The following is an 18,993-nucleotide window of genomic DNA, read 5'->3' as shown; positions in this document are numbered from 1 at the left end:
GAATATCTTTACACGTATCTGAGCTGAAGGAAGCACTCTCTTATTTTCAATGTTGATATTTTTACCGTAAGAAAATAACATATTATTCATATTGTAAGCAGAGTTCCGTGCGATGTTAGTGTACTGATGGCTTATTGTACGCGGTAGGAACATAGCCAAGTATCTTTAAGCTTAATCGATTGGATGATTCAAAAGCGGAAGTGTACCAATATAATTAACCTCTTTGGCAAGGAGCTCATCGACGAAAGTTTCGTTCAACTCGTGTGAAGATCAACATTCTTCCAAGTACCGTTTATAATTTCGAAGTTGTAATAGAGCACGTTTTACAAAAGTTATCTATTACTTGCTAAACACCTTTATTCGTTAAATTACTCTTAGAACCAGTACTAGACGACTACTACAGAAGAATCATGTGCTAATCATTACGCGAAGAACAGAGAGATAGGATATCGACGTCTTCAGAATACTCATGAAATTTTCCAAATTGACGACAAAGAACTTTCCAGCCATTAGATGAACCGGTTCGTGGGTCTTCAGTATGGTAATAATAATGTCCTTTGCCACGTTCGCCGGAAGTTTGTACCAGCTACAGTCGTATATGGAGTATCCAATATCATTCATTTGGCACTTCAAGTAATCACCCACGTAACTGTACGCGAACAGCTGTACCATCAACGCATTTAGTACAGCGATCGTTTTCACGACCATCATCACGTTCCGGACTTCTAGTGCGAGAATAAACTGGAATCCTAAAAAGAGATAACGCGCAATTAGCCAAGGAAATAATTGCAATGTTAACGCGTTGATTGAAACGACAGAAATAGTCGGATTTATACGCTTACGACGTTTAAGATGTGCCTTCGCGTACGATATAAAGTACGAGAGTTAAAAAGGAATATTTACCGCATGTACAAATAAGTATACAGCTTGTCAATAGTTGTATAGCCAAGACCGAGCTGATCGTGTCGTTCAACATCTTACTCAGTTTCAACAAGTAACCGTGTCTTTTGATTAACGAGTGCAGGTCCTCCGTCGATTTACCATTTTCATCCACTAGTCAGCTAAACTGTACTTTCAGTACCTCCACTTGGCCGCACAGGTGGAAAACGATACCAAAGAAAAATGCATCGCTACCTATCGCATATCATTTCTTTAAACACTTTACAAAATCTTTTAATATTTTGCAAAGTTATTCATTACCAAGATTTCCCGCACTAGTGGACACCAACATCAAGAATTCCATCACGAATATTATCACTATTAAACTTCCTGGCAATTTTAACGTTTCTATAACGTGTGCAGAAGGAATGGGATAATTTATTGTATCTTCCACGGTCACGTTAACTTCTTCATCGTTTTTTAAAAGAACAGGTAAAATAGTAATGATCATCGAGCCGAAATTGGAGCTAAACATTAGACCCACAAACGTTACTCTGGCAAGGTAACCATGTCGTCGCATGATCGTTCGTTTTCCATTGTCGTCAAGTTCGTTGTAGTCTTTCAAAGCGGAGACTAAATTGAAAATCAGTGCCGTCGAATAAATTCGAAAACATGCCACTTTCCATATCGCTAAGATACCGCAAGAGGTCAACAATAAAATATCCAAATTCGCTTCGGCATTGCTCGCGTCTAAATACACTTCTACGTTTAGAATCAGAATCATCAATAACTGCAAAATCACAGCAGCGTGTTATCGCAATTTTTCTTAATTCTTTTCGAGTAATTTCTATTTCTTATAAATAAAATAGTACAAATTTCATACCAAAATTCCGATAACAAATATAAAACGTGTAAACGAGAACACGTTGTACACTTGAAGAGGCCAAATGCCCATACACCACGATAGAATTCTCAACGGTTTCATCGCGTAGTCAAAGTCCTTGTTCTCCGATACCTCCATTCTCGCAAAATGTCTGAGCAGCTCGGGAACCGATCTGCTCTTTCTGTTGCGGCACTAATTGTAAGTTCTTCGAACTTATATCTTATTTAGCCGTAATCGCGTAACAACCGGTCATTGTATCCTTTCGTTTCTCCATCAGTTGGATATAACAACGATAATTTCAAAGATAATACGTCCAATTGCAAATTCTTGAAACAACTGCATCATTTGTTACTTTTTGTTTTATTACTTTTATTGAAAGTTAGTTTTCAAACGTGCTCTCTAGATAGCATTCGATTCATAGTCGTCTAAAGAAACGATACTTTCCTTCCGCGAAGAAAGGACATTGTTAGAATGTAAGTATACTATATTGTGTATCTAAGAGCACGTACTTTGATGTTTATTCATTAGACATCGCGAGCAATTACATTTTGCGTAACGCGGAGCATGGGGCGATTTAAATAAAAGGATGCTTTATCGATTACGAGTGGCAGGAGCCTAGCCAAATATTTTCTGGCTTAATCGATTAGATGACTCGAAAGCGGAAGCACGCCAATATAATTAACCTTTTTGGCATGAAACTCATTGGGGGAATTCGCGTTAAACCCGTACGTCGTATCAAGGCCGATCTTCTTCCCACGTATATGCATCGATTTACATTTTGACATTATTGCGTGGCTAAAACTGATCGCTACTAAAGCAGGAGGTAATCAGTCTCGTTCGAACCTCGTGCACGCGTTCATCCATCGATTCTTCGTCGGCTGGAACGATATCCGTTTACAAAAATGAGTGGACTAAGATCGTTTTCACACTTTTACGAACGAAAGTGTTATTTGTGCGAAAGACGTACCACCTATCCGAGCCGTGAGACCACGAAGAGAGTGAGATTTACCGAACCAAGTAAGAAAACACGATACAATAATCTTTTGTCACTTTATTGCCGTCGAAAAATCTTATTTTCGCGGAACGGAATTTTGAAATGTATCCAAATGCGCGGAGACCATGCTATCGGGTCAATGTCGCGCTATTTCCGTTGCCATTCCCGAGGACGCGAATTTCGCAGTCGCAAACGAAACCGTTGTGGATGGACGAAAAATTCACGAACATCGTGTCGACCCGCCAGTGTTGTTTATTTTACAAAATAAAACTCGAGTGTTTATTATTCTTACATAATTCCGCAAGTTTCTATGTTACCTGCTAGCCATTTTACTCGTGTACCTCCTACAACCGAAACTAACAGAATAATTAATATCGGGAATTCATCTACTCATCATTACGCGAGCGACCGATAGGCACGACATCGAAGTTTTTAAAATACTCGTGAAGGTTTCCAGATTGACAACGGTGAATTTTCCAGCCACCAAGTGGGCTGGTTTCTGAGCTCTCAGTATGACGAAAATAATCTCCTTTGCCACATTTGTGGAAAAGTTGTACCAAGTGCAGCTATACAAAGAGTATCCAACGCCAGCCATTTGGCACTTCAAATAATTACCCACGTAACTGTACGCGAATAATTGTATCATTAAGATGATCATCGTGATGGCCGTTCTCGCCACACTCGCGATATTCCCGTCTTGCTGAATAAGGAGAAACTGCATATCTGAAAAATGAATTAACGAATTAATTGCGGTAACGTGTTCGCGAGGATTTGAAAATTCTTACCACACGCGCAGATGAGTATGCAACTGGATAACAATTGTATGGCCAAAACAGAACTGACCGCGTCGTTCAACATCTCGGTCAATTTCAACAAATAACCGTGCCGTTTGATCAACGCATGAAATTTCTCAGTGCTTCCATCGGTCACTTGGTTATACTCCATTTTCAGTATCTCCGCTTGACCGCACACATGAAAGACGATACCAAAGAATAATATGTCGCTGCCTATGTTTGAAGAAAGTTGAAGAAAATTTTGTTGATCCGTTTCGTTAGTTTACGAGTCAATTCATTACCGAGATTGCCCGCGCTGATAAGCGGCAACGTCATGAATTCCATAGTGAAAATTAGCAGGTACAGATATTCGGGTAATTCTAACGACGTTATAACTTGTTCGGAAGGTATTGGGTATTTTAATAACTCCGAAAACGTCATATTGATCGAGTTTTCGTTTCGCTTTAACACTGGCAGAAAAGTAAGAAATGCCGAGCAGACGGTAGCGGAGGACATCAGACCAACGAACGTTAGTCTGCTCATGCGAGCGTGCTGTCGCATGATCGCTCGTTTCTTTTCATTGTCGAGCTCGTTGTAATCCTTTACGGCCGAGACGAAGTTGAAGATCAGTTTCGCTGAATGAACACGAAAATACGTTATTTTCGAGAGTGCCAAGATGTTACAAACAAGTAACATCACGGCATACATATCCTTATCCGGGTCGCTACCGCGCGTACACACGAATTCCGCGTTTGTTACGAGCAGCGATAAAAACTGTAGAAACGAAAAATATTCAAACTGATGAAACTGGACGACGTTTAAATAAAAAATAAATTCAACGAACAAATTAATGGGGGATACGAAATTGTACACGTACTATTCGTGGATTTTAGGGATTCACAGAGACAGCCTCAAAGGAAACAACTTTTTAGTCAAAAAGGTTTTCTCTTCAACCCTTACGTCAACGTGACAATATAAGGAGAGCATATTGTGCGTAAAGTAACTCGATAAATGTACAAGTACGTACCAGAACGAAAGTCGTGAAGCCGAAACGTGCGAAGGAAAATGCGTTGTAATCTTGAAGAGGCCAAGTGCCAATAGGCCACGACAGGATTTTCAGTGGGGTCATCGCGTAAGCAAGGTCCTTGTTTTTCATCTTGTAAAGTTCTCGATGAAAGATTGTCTGCTGATATTATTCCCTTCCTATCGCGGCATGTTACGTTTCGAGCTGATATTTTATTCATTTGCAATTGCTCGATTACCTGTCATCGAGCATCCTTTCGTTCTTACGTCAGCTGCGTTTTACCACAAAGTTCAAGAAACCTGTTCTTGCGTTATTGTTACATTTGTCCACGATAAAGGGTTAACCTCCCTTTTACTGTTATTGCTAGCATACGTTATCTTTCAAAGTAGTTCGATCCAACGAATATTTCTACGGAGCGGGGTAGAAAAATACTTTCGTGTCCATTTTACGAACGTATTCGAGTTGCATTTATAATAATATAATGTTTGCCACATTGTGCCTCTTATCTGTTATCTTCTTATATACTTTTCTTATTTCTGAAACTTGAATCTTACTATCAGGTATTCTGTTATTTCTTTATTGAAGCGACATACTTTTCAGATAAGAACATACGTTTTTATCAAAATAGAAGCAAAAACTTGTGTGATCAACATGTTCTTGACATCATTGTTTTGTTTAAGTATTGTTCTACCAAGTAAGTGTAAGTTAGAACCTTGTCAAGATAATTAAGCACGTACGTTTCTAAAGAATTGTATCGATACACGCTAAATAATTAGCTTAACATGTTATAATTCGAAAAGGGGTTAAAAGAAATGCACACTTATTCTTAGGCAGTGTCCAACAGTTTCTTTATTATGCTGAATTAATTCCCTAAATTTCTATATCACTTATCAAGTATTTTCTTGAATAGCGATATTTCTAAACTGGACGAGCGAAAATTTATAAAGTATAGTCACGTAGTTATCATTACGCGGAGAATCGAAAGATACGACATCGATGTTTTTAAAATACTCATGAAAGTCTCCAAATTGACTACAAAGAATTTCCCAGCAGTTAAGTGAACCGGAATTTGGGCTCTCAATATAACCAGAACAATGTTCTTGGCCACATTTGCAGGGAGGCTGTACCAACTGCAGCTGTACAAAGAATATCCGATACCATCCATTTGCGACTTCAAGTAATCACCCATGTAACTATACGAGTACAACTGTATCAACACAGTGAGCAGTATAAATAACGTTTTTAGTACTATTATGATGTTCCTAGTATTCAAAGCGAGAATAAATTGAAAGCCTAAAAGACCAGCATACAGATGAAACATAGGTTTTTAATAAAGATCTAAATAAAGAATGTAAAAATTTTTGAATGCTTACCGCACGTAGAAATCAGTACACAACTGGATAACAGTTGTATGATCAAGACGAAACTGATCACGTCGTTTAACATTTTACTCAGTTGCAGTAAATAATCGTGCCGTTTGATCAACGAAGGAAAATTTTCTGTAGTTTCACCGCTATCATTGATCAGTCTGGTAAATTGCATTTTCAGTATCTCCGCTTGACCACACAGGTGAAAGACGATCCCGAAAAACACTAAGTCACTACCTATCGATAGTGTTCAAAGTTGAAGGAAACTGGTCAATCGCAAGATTACTTTCTTCACAGTAATTTCTTTTGCTACTCTACTGTTCAAGTCATTACCAAGGTTGCCCGTAACCATGATCACCATCATCAAGTACTGAACGAAAAAAATAAGCAAATACAGATTTTCTGGCAAATTCAATAGCAATATAACCGTTTTGGAGGGTAGAGGAAAAGTTATCGTGTCTTCAACGGTAACATTGATTTCCTGATCGCCTTTTAACAATATCGGTAAAGCGGTGAGGATCCAAGCGCACACGTTGCCGATTCCTATCAAGGCAACGCACATTACCCTGCTCATGTAAGCGTGCCGACGCATTATCATTCGCTTATTTTCTTCGTCAAGCTCGTTGTAATCCTTCACTGCCGAGACGAAATTGAAAATCAGTTTCGTCGAGTAAAAACGAAAACTCAACACTTTTGATAGCGCCAAAGTACCAACGACGCTGAACATCAATGCATCGAGATTCGCCTCGACGTCGGTCGGATTTAAACACATTTCCGAATTGAGGATCACCTGCACCACTAACTGCAAAATCACATAAATTTCATGTAATACGCAATCAGCGTAATTTCACTTGCAAATAGATGAAAATTAAAATCAACAGAAGTTGAATTCGTCGTTAATATGTATAAGTCGTAATACGTAATAATTGCATACCATCACACTTATTGCGAAGACGAAACGCGTAAGAGCGAATAGGTTGTAAGTCTGAAGAGGCCAAGTGCCTAAGGGCCACGACAGGATCTTGAACGGTTTCATCGCATAAATAAGATCCTTGTTCTTCGATGTGTTCATTTTTGCAAAATGCTCGTAGATCCAGAAAATGCCTGCAGATCTTATTGCTCACTTTCTGTCGTAACGCTACGCTTTTTGACTCATATATTATTTAACCTTAATCGGTTAACTGCCTACCATCGAGCACCCTTTCGTTCTTCAATATATTCCGCATGTGCATTATTATTGCTGAATGCATCCCTTTTCTCTGCAACTGTTATTGAACTACCATCTTTCAAAGTACCTAATTCAGTCTAACATGTTCTTCCTATGTGAAACATGTTTTGCAGAAAATATTCACACTATAATCGTTCCAGTTTTTGTTGAAAATTGATAGTTCTACCTATGTATATTCTACCTATAGCTCTACATTCTAGCTTGAATATTCTACCAATTTATACCGTTCTCTACTGCATGCACATTCTCGAGACTTATAATTCAGTTCGGCTACAATATCGTCTTGGAAATGCGAAAACAGTGTATGCAATTTTATTCGATAAGCATTTGAAACGTAGACATTCGAAAATTTTGCAAGTAAGACGTGCAACTGCAATTTAAATTTCAATGTTCGTTATTATGCTTGATAAAAATGCAGATGGATCATGCATTATGTCGGCCTTCGGGTGATCTTTTCGGGCAGTTATTGTGTTCGTTTATTGTGTAACTATTACGATTTTTACGCCTCCGTAATTTATCTTGCGAACCAAGTGATAATGCGAGATGCGCTTACGTAACGAACGTCAATTTATCGGGCACTCGTTTCTCGCGCCTTTAGCGTAGATCAGAGCACGTTTGTTCTCCGTAAAAGGAAATATTCGAGACACATATTCGTGACGCGTGGCGCTGATTCACGTGCCTTTTGTCGCGATAATTGTCACGGTTTTTCTTCACTGCAAAGCAGTGCACTTGGACTTGCTCCCTCCTCTAACGTATTCCATTTTAATCTCTTATTGCTTGCTTCCTTCGACTTAATCAAAGAACATCGGAAACCCAAAGAGACTCTAAAGCTTAAGAAATACATAAATTTGCGGAGGGTTCAAGGAAAATCCGAGGGTGTGCCTCGAAAAGCGAAAGTGCACACAGCGAAATAAAATTTGTTAAATTTCTTACAGGCAGAATGTTGAGGTCAGCTTCACCGCAGTATCCCAGCAGGGCAGACGATATTCGAGTGATTCGTTTGACGGCTGATCAGGAAGCTGTTCTTCAAGAACAGTTTAACAGATGGCCAAGAGCACCTCACACAGCGGATATCGTTCTATTGGCAGCCGAGACAGGACTCTCCGAAGCCGACGTTGAGGTTTTTCTCTTTGACAACAAATATTTCATATTTAAATCATATAACAAACGCTGATGTTTTACACGATACATTTACATGTTTCAGGCATGGTACGCAATCCGGTTAGCCCAGTGGAGGAAAGAACAGGGCTTGGGGGGAAATATTGGTTTACATTAACGCATTTTTAACGTTGAATCCTTTCCAACGTGCTTGTGTACCTGAAAACGTAACTCTTATAAGGACTGTGTATGGACCTGACAACGATCTATTCTCTCATGATCTTCCGTTGCTTTCAGCTTACCAATTGTACTTTCGTAGATACCGTTAACACCTTACCCATAGTTTGCAAGTGAAATAGATAGAGATTAAAACGAGTTATAGATTAGTTGAATCGTTAACGTTCGGAGACTTATTGAGTGTGGGTTAATAATTGGCGACATCGAAATGATTATTAAGTAAGGTGTTAATTTAGAACCACACGAAATGTTTATTTATGTTAATTGTAAGTGTATAGAAAACATAAGGGACAACGTACATACAAGCGATGGTACCAAATACTGATTTTTAAGAAGTAATCTGTGCGAAATAGAATTGCGTAAAGGAGTAATCGGAGCCGTATCAAAGTATGTATGTACTTTTGGGGGTAAAGAAAAAAGTACTCCGTACAAGTACCACTATATCGTTTACTCGTAAGGACGTCGTGCATAGAAGACATCACCAGCGAGTATTAATAATAGAATATACGTGTACGACACGACTGTGAGTCGTGGGAAAATTACATTAATTGTAAAATATCAGGTACCACAAATATGTTTTAATGCTTTTGGATAGTTGTGCTAATAATTCTCACGAGGTATGTACAAAAAAATACACGAACTAAAACAAAAATTGCGTGATCGATTCACTCGAAGTAAACCTTGCACGACCGATTTTGATCAAATATAGAAAGAGAAGATATAATGAATATCGAATTATTTTATTATCGATACTATGCATTTCATCTATACATAACAATCTTCCAACGACGTAATATTTCATAATAAAAACAGAGTATAACAATTTAATTTGTACATTACATCACTGTTTAACAGTAAAAATTGTTGAATCGTTTAAATAGTTCATTTGATGCCGGTATCTTTCCCGATCGCATCTCTGATGGATGTTAGGCCGTCTCGTTTGAGCATGTCATCTAATTCTCGTTTAATTTTTCCTATTATCGGTGGTCCAAGATACGTGAAGGACGTATAAACTTGCACCAAGGAAGCGCCAGCTTTGATTTTGTTGTAAGCGTCTTCTCCGCTGAAGATTCCACCGACTCCAATGATTGGAATGGTGCCTCGCGTTCGTTTGTACATGTCAGAAATCATGGCTGTTGACATGTTAGCAAGGGGAGCTCCACTCAGCCCACCACTTTCTTCTTTAAGAGGACTTACTAAATTCTCTCGCGTTATCGTTGTATTGCATAATATTAGACCGTCTACTTTCGACTTCTTTTTTAATATTACGCTCGCGATATCTGCCCTTTCGGAATCAGATAAATCTGGAGCAAGTTTAAGCAGTAATGGTTGAGTACTGTGTATCGATTGTCTAACTTCGTTTACTTTTGTGAGCAAATGTTCCAGATCCTGTTTGCTTTGTAGAGATCTTAATCCAGGAGTGTTAGGACTAGATACATTAATTACAAAATAATCAGCCACATTCGAGAACTTCTTAATCCCATCTGCATAATCTTGTACAGCATCTTCGGACGTTTTATTTTTGCCCAAATTGATCCCAACAATTCCTTTAAACGTTTTGTCATCCTTGAGTGTTCGCAGACGTTCCAATACCGAATCATGTCCTTCACTGTTGAAACCATAACGATTAACAACTGCATTATCTTCCAGTAGTCGAAATACCCTTGGTTTAGGATTACCAGGTTGTGGTTTTGGAGTAATTGATCCTGCAAATGAAATTTCATGTAAGACAATGTTATCTTATTTTGATCATTAGTCACTTTATTTATAAATGTATATACCTATCTCCACAAAGCTGAATCCTATTTTATGCAAGCTTGCCACGGCTTCCCCTTGTTTATCAAAACCAGCTGCCATACCTATCGGATGTTTAAAATCCAAATTCCAAACATTGATCGCGAGGGAGCCTGGATCTTCCGTTCTTTGTCCAGACAATAGACCCCATTTTAAAATCTTTACAGCAATATTATGGGCTAGCTCTGGATCCACAAATTGTGCAACAGGAATAACAAACTTATTATAGAACTTTTCATTACCCTGATAAATGCAATACCCAGCGTATAAGGTAGTAGCAGTAGTAGTCACTTGTAAAAGCGACTTTAATTTTGCTTTATTGCTCAATCGTTGTGCCATTTTGGAATACTTCCTTGCCACGAATACTCCAGTATGTACATGAGTACATTTAAATTGTTTTTTAAGGTTATGTTATATGTTGTCCAACATACAAATAAATGGTTTAGAAGATTCGGTAACGCATTGTTAAGTTTCGTTACACCAATATCACGATTTAGATACTAAACGTATTTAAACAAACCGTTTGATACAAAATTATATACATTTTTCAAATGTTTTTGTTGTGTGAATAAAACATAATAGCCGGCAGACTCACGACGCCATCGATAAGATGCTTCGTGAACTAAAAGAACAGAGACCTACGGATCTACTGCGCAACTATGATCATTCCCGCAAAATTTCAAATTATAACAATTGATTATTAAGGATGCACCGTTTTATAGAGTATGAAGGGCTTAAATATAAATACAAACGTTCGATACTTTCTTTATTATGCTGAAATAAATCTGTAAATTGCTTATATCACCTATAAAGTATTTTTTCGAATAGCAATATTTCCAAACTGAAAGAGCAAAGATTTATACAAAGCAGTCAAGTATTTATCATTACGCGGAGAATCGAAAGATACGACATCGATGTTTTTAAAATACTCATGAAAGTCTCCAAATTGACTACAAAGAACTTCCCAGCAGTTAAGTGAACCGGAACTTGGGCTTTCAATGTGACCAGAACAATATTCTTGGCAACATTCGTTGGAAGGCTGTACCAACCGCAGCTATACAAAGAATATCCGATACTATCCATTTGCGACTTCAAGTAATTACCCACGTAACTATACGAATACAACTGTATCAAAATAGTGAGTAGTATGAATATCGATTTTACCACTATCATGACATTTCTGGTATTCAAAGCGAGAATAAATTGAAAGCCTAAAAGACCAGCATACAGATGAAACATAGGTTTTTAATAAAGATTTAAATAAAAAATGTAAAAATTTTAAATGCTTACCGCACGTAGAAATCAGTACACAACTGGCCAACAGTTGTATGACCAAGACGAAACTGATCACGTCGTTTAACATTTTACTCAGTTGCAGTAAATAATCGTGCCGTTTGATCAACGAAGGAAAATTTTCTGTAGTTTCACCGCTATCATTGATCAATCCGGTAAATTGCATTTTCAGTATCTCCGCTTGACCACACAGGTGAAAGACGATCCCGAAAAACAATAAGTCACTACCTATCGATGATGTTCAAAGTTGAAGAAAACTGATCAGTCGCAAGATTACTTTCTTCCAAATAATTTCTTGTACTATTCTACTGTTCAGATCATTACCAAGGTTGCCCATAACCATGATTAGCATCATCAAGTACTGAACGAAAAAAATAAGCAAATATAGATATTCTGGAAACTTAATTAGCAATATAACGTGTTCGGAGGGCATAGGAAAATTTATCGCGTCTTCGATGGTGACATTGATTTCATGATCGTTGTTTATCAGTATAGGTGCAGCTGTGATGACCCAAGCGCATATATTGCCGACTCCTATCAAGGTAATGCACATTACCCTGCCCATGTAAGCGTGCCGACGCATTATCAGTCGCTTATTTTCATCGTTAAGTTCGTTGTAATCCTTCACCGCCGAGACAAAATTGAAAATCAGTTTCGTCGAGTAAACACGAAAACTCATCACTTTAGATAGGACCATAGTGCCAACAAGGCTGAACATCAAAGCATCGAGATTTGCCTCGACGTTGCTCGGATTTAAACACATTTCCGAGTTGAGGATCAGCTCCATTAATAACTGTAAAATTGCATACATGAAAATTAAAATCAGTACTCGAATTTATCACGCTACCGCCATCAGAACGAAGACGCTTATATGTATATAATAATTACATACCATCACACTTACTGCAAAGACGAAACGCGTAAAGGCGAATACGTTGTAAGCCTGAAGAGGCCAAGTGCCTATGGGCCACGACAGGATCTTGTACGGTTTCATCGCATAAATAAGATCCTTGTTCTTCGATGTATTCATTTTTGCAAAATGCTCGTAGATCCAGAAAATGCCTGCAGATCTTATTGCTCACTTTCTGTCGTAACGCTACGCTTTTTGACTCATATATTATTTAACCTTAATCGGTTAACTGCCTACCATCGAGCACCCTTTCGTTCTTCAATATATTCCGCTTGTGCATTATTATTGCTGTATGTATCCCTTTTTTCTGCAACTGTTATTGAACTACCGTCTTCCAAAGTACCTAATTCAGTCTAACATGTTCTTCCTACGTGAAACATGTTTTGCAGAAAATATTCACACTATAATCGTTCCAGTTTTTGTTGAGAATTGATAGTTCTACCTATGTATATTCTACCTATAGCTCTACATTTTAGTTTGAATATTCTACCAATTTCTACCGTTCTCTACTACATGCACATTCTCGGGACTTATAATTCAGTTCGGCTACAATATCGTCTTGAAAATGCGAAAACAGTGTATACAATTTTGTTCGATAAGAATTTGGAAGGTAAGCATTCGAATACTTTGCAAGTAGACATGCAACTGCAATTTAAATTTCAATGTTTGTTATCTTGTTTGATAAAAATGCATTGTGTCGGCCTTCGGATGATCTTTTCGGGAAGTTACTGTATTCGTTTATTACTTTATCCAAGCACTGATTGCAAGATAACTTAAATCCTCTGTTTTTTGTCCAGCTAATAAGCCCTATTTTGAAATCTTTACAGCAATATTATGTGGTAGTTCTAAATCCACAAAGTATGCAACAGGAATTCGTTACATAAGTATCACGATTTAGACACTGAAAAAAATCAAAGATCTATTGCACAACTTACGATCATTCCGGCAATATTAAAAATGATAACAATTGATTAGTAAGGATGCATTGTGCTTTATTAAATCAACGTTTACATAAGAATTCCTTATGTAAAATAAAATATATATCAAATAAAGACTTTTAATATAAGAATTGAGCTCTTCTATACGATAACGTAGAAAGCCATATCACTATACAATATCACTACTAAGTATCACTATAGAGTTAGGTGATTAACATTACACGAAGGACCGAGAGATACGACATGGAGGCTTTTAAAATACTCGCGTAAGTTTCTATGTTGACCATGAAGTGTTTACCAGCCACTAGATGAAACGAGCGCTGAGCCCTCATTATGACGAACATAAGATCTTTCGCCACGACTTTTGGAAAATTTTCCCACTTACAGCTGTACAAAGAAAATCCGATCTCGTCCATTTGAGATTTTATATAATCACCCACGTAACTGTACGTGAACAATTGCAGTGAGAAATTACACACTATAACGATCGATTTCATCCCTATCGTGAGATCCTTAACAGCCACAGCGTAAATCAATTGAAATCCTGCAAATTGAAAAGAAAACTACAACTGTTGTATTAATAACGAAACTCTACCACCTCCAGCAATCTTAAAACGAATACGATAAATATCTTCACGAAAAGAGCATCCAGAACAATTTTTAAATATTCTAACACGAACGTAATAAAATGATTATAAGATTAAAATAAATATAGAAATGCTCACCGGTTATGGTAATAAGTACGGAACTGGAAAATATTTGCACGAGCAAAATCGAGCTGATGGTATTGTTCAGCATATCGCCTAGTTCCAACAAGTAGATGTGTCTCTTGATGCACGTATAGAACTCCTCCATCGAGTTCTTCTTTTCGGTGATTAGTCTAGTAAACTCTGCTTTCAGTATCTCTACTTGACCGCACAGATGAAAACTGATAGCAAAGAACAAGGAATCGCTACCTGCAGACGATGCGAACATAAAGAAACACGCTTCGTACGTAAAACTTAAGAAAACGAAGCTTTACCAAGGTTTCCAGTGCACGTGATTATAAGCATATAAAATTCTACAACAAAAATTGGCAAGTACAGGCTATCTGGTATTTCCAGGATAGTTATAAGGCGATCCGAAGGTACTGGATATTCTCGAGTGCGCGGTATGGTAAAGTTTCCTTCCACTCTTTCAGGATCGCCCGCTATTGCAGCTTGCACACCTAGGAGCAACGAGCTGGAATACGAAAAGGTTATCACGGTAACACATGCTATTCTGCCCATTCTCGCGTGTCGTCGCATGATTTTTTGGTACTCCTCTGAGTTCAGATTGGCGTAATCTTTCACAGCCGAGTTGAAGTTGAAGATAAGACCTGGAGCACGAAAGCGGTAACAAATAATCTTAGACACCGCTAGGAGACCGCAAGTGATCAACATAAGAGCGTTCATGTCCTTTTCGGTGTTGCTCATGTCCAGATACAATTCGACGTACGTGATGAGTAACATTACTATCTGCGAAAACGACGAATGGTTACATTGAAATTATTTAAACTTTTGGAACATAAACTCTTACGAGAATGAAGAGTGTAATGGCAGAATTCGCGATCGCTGTCGCGTTTTCCTCTCGAAGAGGCCAGGTACCAAGGGGCCACGCCACGATCTCCAGCGGAGACATCGCGTAAGCCAAGTCTGTGTTCTTCGGTATCTTCATTCTTGTCAAATGCTTCTGGAGCACTAGAAACTACTGCTTTCAAACTCATATATTATTCACCCATAATCGCTTAACTACTTGTCATCGAATATCCCTTCTGTTTCCACCAACTTGCAAATTATTGTTGGGTACCGCGTTCGAAGGACGACGGGAATGTTGAAATACCCTTTAAAATTTTCCAACTTTTCTATCGTGAATAGGCTTCGTTTATCGTAAAGATCCCTAAAGGAGAACATAAGAGTCACTCCAACATCTAACTCGCAATCGATGATTTCGAACCAGTAAAACTGTGGTAAATTCCATATACGTATCATAAGTTTATTATTCGTTCAACCTTATCTTCGTGGGAGAAAATATTATTTTCTTTCATAATAAATAGTGTTATTATTGTCTTTATTACAAACAGAGAAAGTTCCATATCAAATAGCGTTTACATTTTCATCATTACTCTCAAAACCGACAGGTAAGAGGCGGAAGCTTTCATTGCTTCTTTGAAAGTGAGTCTGTTCATGGGTGCAAATTTTCCGGCGGTCACGTGGCACGATAAATGTCCGCGATGGATCATCAACGTCAGCCCCCTTGCCGCGTTACCTCGTACAAGATACCAGGACGATTTGTACACGGCATTTGCAACACCTTCTGCTCGAGACTCCAACATGTCGCCGGCGTAGGCATATAGGTACAGTTGTATAATCATCGTGAGTATCAGTAACACGCTTTTCAATGTGCCCATACTATCTCCTGTACTAAAGTTGACCAGAAACACGAAACCTGATGCACACGGAAATATTACGAGTATTATACAGTCGTTACGATATCGTTGTGTAAAATAATTATGTAGAGTAATTGTTTTTTGTTAAAGAAGACTCCTGACACATTGTCTACTTGCGAGATTGATCCTGAAAAATTAACTGATTACCTTCCACGCAGATCATGAGGGTACTCGTCAACAATTGTAACAGGATAGTTGTGCTGAAGCTCTGTTTAAGGTTGTTCGCGAGCCTGACGAGATAACAGTGTCTCTTCACCAGTAAACTGAACTTTTTAAGACAGTCACGCTTCTCGAACTCAATTTCTTCAAGATCCATCTGTAGAACTTCGAACTGGCTACATAGGTGCATCGTCAAACTGAAGAACCATCCATCGTTGCTGCAATGGATCATGGTCACGATAGTTACCTGCATCGCTTGCAACACCACGATTCCGATTCTGAGATACAAAGGCACAATTCCATATATGCATGTCACCACGGACATATTGTTTGTCGAAGTGGCGTTCCAGCTTTCTGGCGAGTCCATTAGATGTTTCGCTAGCTAAACAAAATGTGCGTGACAAATAAACGAAGCAGAACTCTGTTCAAAAAAAGATGTTAAGGTATAAGTCTGCGTTATCATTTAATGAATTTTCTAACAATACCTGCTGTTTCAGCACCTCGTCGAACGAGTTAGTTTTAACGATGAGCGAGGGTGCAGATACGTAGCACATGTAGAGTAACACCAAGAAAACGGCTCTCCCTTTCCGAAAGTACTTGATTATCAATCGTTCGTGACGGGAATCTCTGACGATCGAGCGATCTTTCACCACCGCGTTAATAAGAACGTGCATATGTTTCCAGTTCATTCGATTAATTAACAATTTTGACATGCTGGTGCTGCAGACTACGAGCATAATGAAAGCATCCATCACTTCGTCAACGCTGACACACCGTCGAAACAGCTCCACAGCTAAACTGTAGATATAACTGATCTAATTACGGGAAGGATTCCGTAGAAGAGTCGATTCCATCAGATTGTCGCTATCGATTAGAAAACTTACGTCTATCGCAATGGCAAAAGTAAATCGAACGATAGATGCGAAGTCGTTGATGTCCGTCGGCCAAATCCCGAGTATGCTCAGCATTCTCTGTTGCGGTATGAAATCGTGAACGATCCTTTCGTTTCGATCATTTTCCATCTTCATGTTGAAAGAAGTAACGTTCGTTGTCGACAGTCGAAGAATTGACTTCGCGTTCCGATTCAAAATACAGCTTATCGCTGCGCGCACGACAAGTTTGCGTGACGCTTATTCCCGTTTATACGGACTTTGTTCTTTTTGATCTTTTATTAACGCGAACGTGCACGATGCCTTTGAGGATTGCAGCCAACCTACACTTTCGTTCAAACGAAAATACAAAGTTGCTGCAGAGGAAATCGTCGCGAAAAAAAGGAAACAACGGCCGTGATTGCAGGTCTAGCGAGTAGAATTTTATTTACTCTTCAACGTACGATATCTTTTCTCTTTTATGTTGCCATACACAGATCCTGATAAAACGTTACGGTAGTGATATCCATTTTTAACGCCTTCAATCACGGACCAACTGTACGTACTTTATGAATTATTAATGTAACGGAAGGAAAACGCGAGATTAAATAACTTGATGGAATATATCGTCCAGTTGCAAAGCACTTCATTTTTTGTCGCGGTACAATGTCAGCCTCGTTCGAACTAACGGGCACGAAAATCGAGGGTGAAATGTAACGAAGCTTCTCTGACAGCGACTGAACGAGCCTACGAAAACCAAGTATGTCAAAGTTCGCTTTATGTCTGTTCCTTGTCCGTTTTCGTCACGCGCATGCACCGATGCAGTACCTAGCTGTTTTCTATTATAGTAATTAACGAGTTAACACTGCCGTATCGGCAAGAGTCTTTTTCTCCAGAGCTTGAAACGTTTGTCGTTTCCTAAACCTCTTGATACCTACAGTTTTAGAAGCGACTCGAACGAGTTTCGATGACCGAGGGTGTAAATTGTATGCATATTGTATAGCTTAAGGGTGCTTATATATATATTTTGCACCCCTTCCTTTCTACATAAACTTATTCTTATGTTGTATTCATTTTTAACGCGTTGACCGTAAGTTATCAATTCTATTCAATAACTGAAGACGGGAATAGCTCGAGGGGAAATATTGTTCGGTTGCGAAGCATTTCACCTTTCGTTGAGGCGAAATTCCAACGTTCCGCTTCGCGTGTATAAAAGTTCATCGAGTAAAACGTGAATGAAAATAAGAAGCCTGCTCTCGTAACGGTGTTTTTCAACGAGTAGGAACGCGCGTGTAACTAAAGGCGATAATATTGTGGAACTTAATCACGGTAAAAGAGTAGCTCATAGATATTGAATGCTGGGAGACTTACTGGTGCTTTAATGTTCATTACCGATACGCGCAAATGCACGTGTACTAATTAGAATAAAAATTACATTGTGTACCCCTGTTCACCCTCTAAGTGAACCTGATCTCTTATAGTGAACATCGGTTTCAAACTATCCAGTATAATTAGTATACATTTCAGTCCTCGTACCGAGAATGATTTTGTACCTAAACCTGTCTCTAATTCTCAACTGACTTTATTAAACCTCCAACTCCCATCCACTTCACTGAAGTCTCTCAGTTTTTAAACGACATATACATTTGAACGACTACTCGTGGGATTAAACTCGGTCGAATACCGGCGATGATCATCGTGATACCTAAACCCTGGCAATCAGCCACATAGTTTGGAACCGGTTGAACGATCCTGATAAGTTGTACACGGTTCATCCACGACCTTGGCGTTTCGAATTAAACGGGACGTCGTGGCACCGCGTTGACGCGCGTTCCCCAATTCTTCTCGGGGTCAATGATCGCTCGTTGGACAAAGCCACCGAAAGTGGACATCGTCGGAGCCGGTTTTATCGACCACCGACCAATCATATGCTGAAACTTTCGCGGTCCTTCAGGGCGACGATCCTTCCTAACTCTTTCCAAGATTCCCTTCCTATTCGTCCTACGTAAAAATCATTCTCGTGTATCTTAATCTTGTTTCTAGGATTCCGGTTGATGATCATCGATATAAAGAATAATGG

The 18,993-nt window shown here is 38.8% G+C and overlaps 4 protein-coding genes and 1 pseudogene across 5 annotated transcripts; all 5 read right to left on the bottom strand.

The window, feature by feature from the left end:
* Nucleotides 1–408: 408 nt before the first annotated feature.
* LOC143265710 (odorant receptor 4-like) lies at nucleotides 409–1,901 on the bottom strand (annotated as a pseudogene). Its single transcript, XR_013040393.1, has 4 exons — nucleotides 1,763–1,901; nucleotides 1,201–1,669; nucleotides 904–1,134; nucleotides 409–749 (listed from the first exon to the last, which is right to left on the bottom strand). The product of XR_013040393.1 is annotated as an odorant receptor 4-like (transcript).
* Nucleotides 1,902–3,138: 1,237 nt separating this feature from the next.
* On the bottom strand, nucleotides 3,139–5,232 carry LOC105662884 (odorant receptor 4-like). Its single transcript, XM_012288596.2, has 4 exons — nucleotides 4,557–5,232; nucleotides 3,832–4,303; nucleotides 3,542–3,763; nucleotides 3,139–3,479 (listed from the first exon to the last, which is right to left on the bottom strand). Exons 1-4 carry the CDS (start codon nucleotides 4,683–4,685, stop codon nucleotides 3,139–3,141), a joined length of 1,164 nt encoding a protein of 387 aa, XP_012143986.2. The 5' UTR covers nucleotides 4,686–5,232.
* A 31-nt stretch (nucleotides 5,233–5,263) lies between these two features.
* Nucleotides 5,264–12,602, bottom strand: LOC100876205 (uncharacterized). The gene is given in 6 exon segments (XM_076539268.1): nucleotides 5,264–5,846; nucleotides 5,927–6,722; nucleotides 6,855–7,039; nucleotides 11,150–11,488; nucleotides 11,568–12,363; nucleotides 12,463–12,602. Coding segments are annotated over 6 exon segments (2,595 nt in total). The 5' UTR covers nucleotides 12,601–12,602; the 3' UTR covers nucleotides 5,264–5,505.
* Dhod (dihydroorotate dehydrogenase 2) lies at nucleotides 9,205–11,019 on the bottom strand. The gene is made up of 2 exons (XM_003704687.3): nucleotides 10,265–11,019; nucleotides 9,205–10,189 (listed from the first exon to the last, which is right to left on the bottom strand). The coding sequence occupies exons 1-2, from the start codon at nucleotides 10,614–10,616 to the stop codon at nucleotides 9,366–9,368; spliced, it is 1,176 nt and encodes a 391-aa protein (XP_003704735.1). The 5' UTR covers nucleotides 10,617–11,019; the 3' UTR covers nucleotides 9,205–9,365.
* Nucleotides 12,603–13,619: 1,017 nt separating the features above from the next.
* Or63 (odorant receptor 63) lies at nucleotides 13,620–18,850 on the bottom strand. Its single transcript, XM_076539267.1, has 9 exons — nucleotides 16,929–18,850; nucleotides 16,530–16,859; nucleotides 16,033–16,426; nucleotides 15,548–15,884; nucleotides 15,225–15,279; nucleotides 14,976–15,143; nucleotides 14,440–14,914; nucleotides 14,144–14,374; nucleotides 13,620–13,962 (listed from the first exon to the last, which is right to left on the bottom strand). Exons 1-9 carry the CDS (start codon nucleotides 17,070–17,072, stop codon nucleotides 13,622–13,624), a joined length of 2,475 nt encoding a protein of 824 aa, XP_076395382.1. The 5' UTR covers nucleotides 17,073–18,850; the 3' UTR covers nucleotides 13,620–13,621.
* Nucleotides 18,851–18,993: the final 143 nt, after the last annotated feature.

The sequence above is a fragment of the Megachile rotundata genome, chromosome 13, assembly GCF_050947335.1.
Source record: "Megachile rotundata isolate GNS110a chromosome 13, iyMegRotu1, whole genome shotgun sequence".
Lineage (NCBI taxonomy): Eukaryota > Metazoa > Arthropoda > Insecta > Hymenoptera > Megachilidae > Megachile > Megachile rotundata.
Note: the sequence above shows the minus strand (reverse complement) of the source record. Positions and strands in the feature narration are given on the sequence as shown.

What these genes read in the sequence shown, in the direction of transcription:
- Or63 (XM_076539267.1), bottom strand. Translation starts at nt 17,072, where the DNA reads ATGAAGATGGAAAATGATCGAAACGAAAGGATCGTTCACGATTTCATA. An exon ending in CTTTTGCCATTGCGATAGAC is followed by an intron (nt 16,860 to 16,928) that starts GTAAGTTTTCTA and finishes TCCCGTAATTAG; the next exon opens with ATCAGTTATATCTACAGTTT. An exon ending in ACGAGGTGCTGAAACAGCAG is followed by an intron (nt 16,427 to 16,529) that starts GTATTGTTAGAA and finishes CATTTTGTTTAG; the next exon opens with CTAGCGAAACATCTAATGGA.
- Dhod (XM_003704687.3), bottom strand. Translation starts at nt 10,616, where the DNA reads ATGGCACAACGATTGAGCAATAAAGCAAAATTAAAGTCGCTTTTACAA. An exon ending in ATTCAGCTTTGTGGAGATAG is followed by an intron (nt 10,190 to 10,264) that starts GTATATACATTT and finishes TTTCATTTGCAG; the next exon opens with GATCAATTACTCCAAAACCA.
- LOC105662884 (XM_012288596.2), bottom strand. Translation starts at nt 4,685, where the DNA reads ATGAAAAACAAGGACCTTGCTTACGCGATGACCCCACTGAAAATCCTG. An exon ending in GCTTCACGACTTTCGTTCTG is followed by an intron (nt 4,304 to 4,556) that starts GTACGTACTTGT and finishes TCGTTTCTACAG; the next exon opens with TTTTTATCGCTGCTCGTAAC. An exon ending in TATCAGCGCGGGCAATCTCG is followed by an intron (nt 3,764 to 3,831) that starts GTAATGAATTGA and finishes CTTCAAACATAG; the next exon opens with GCAGCGACATATTATTCTTT.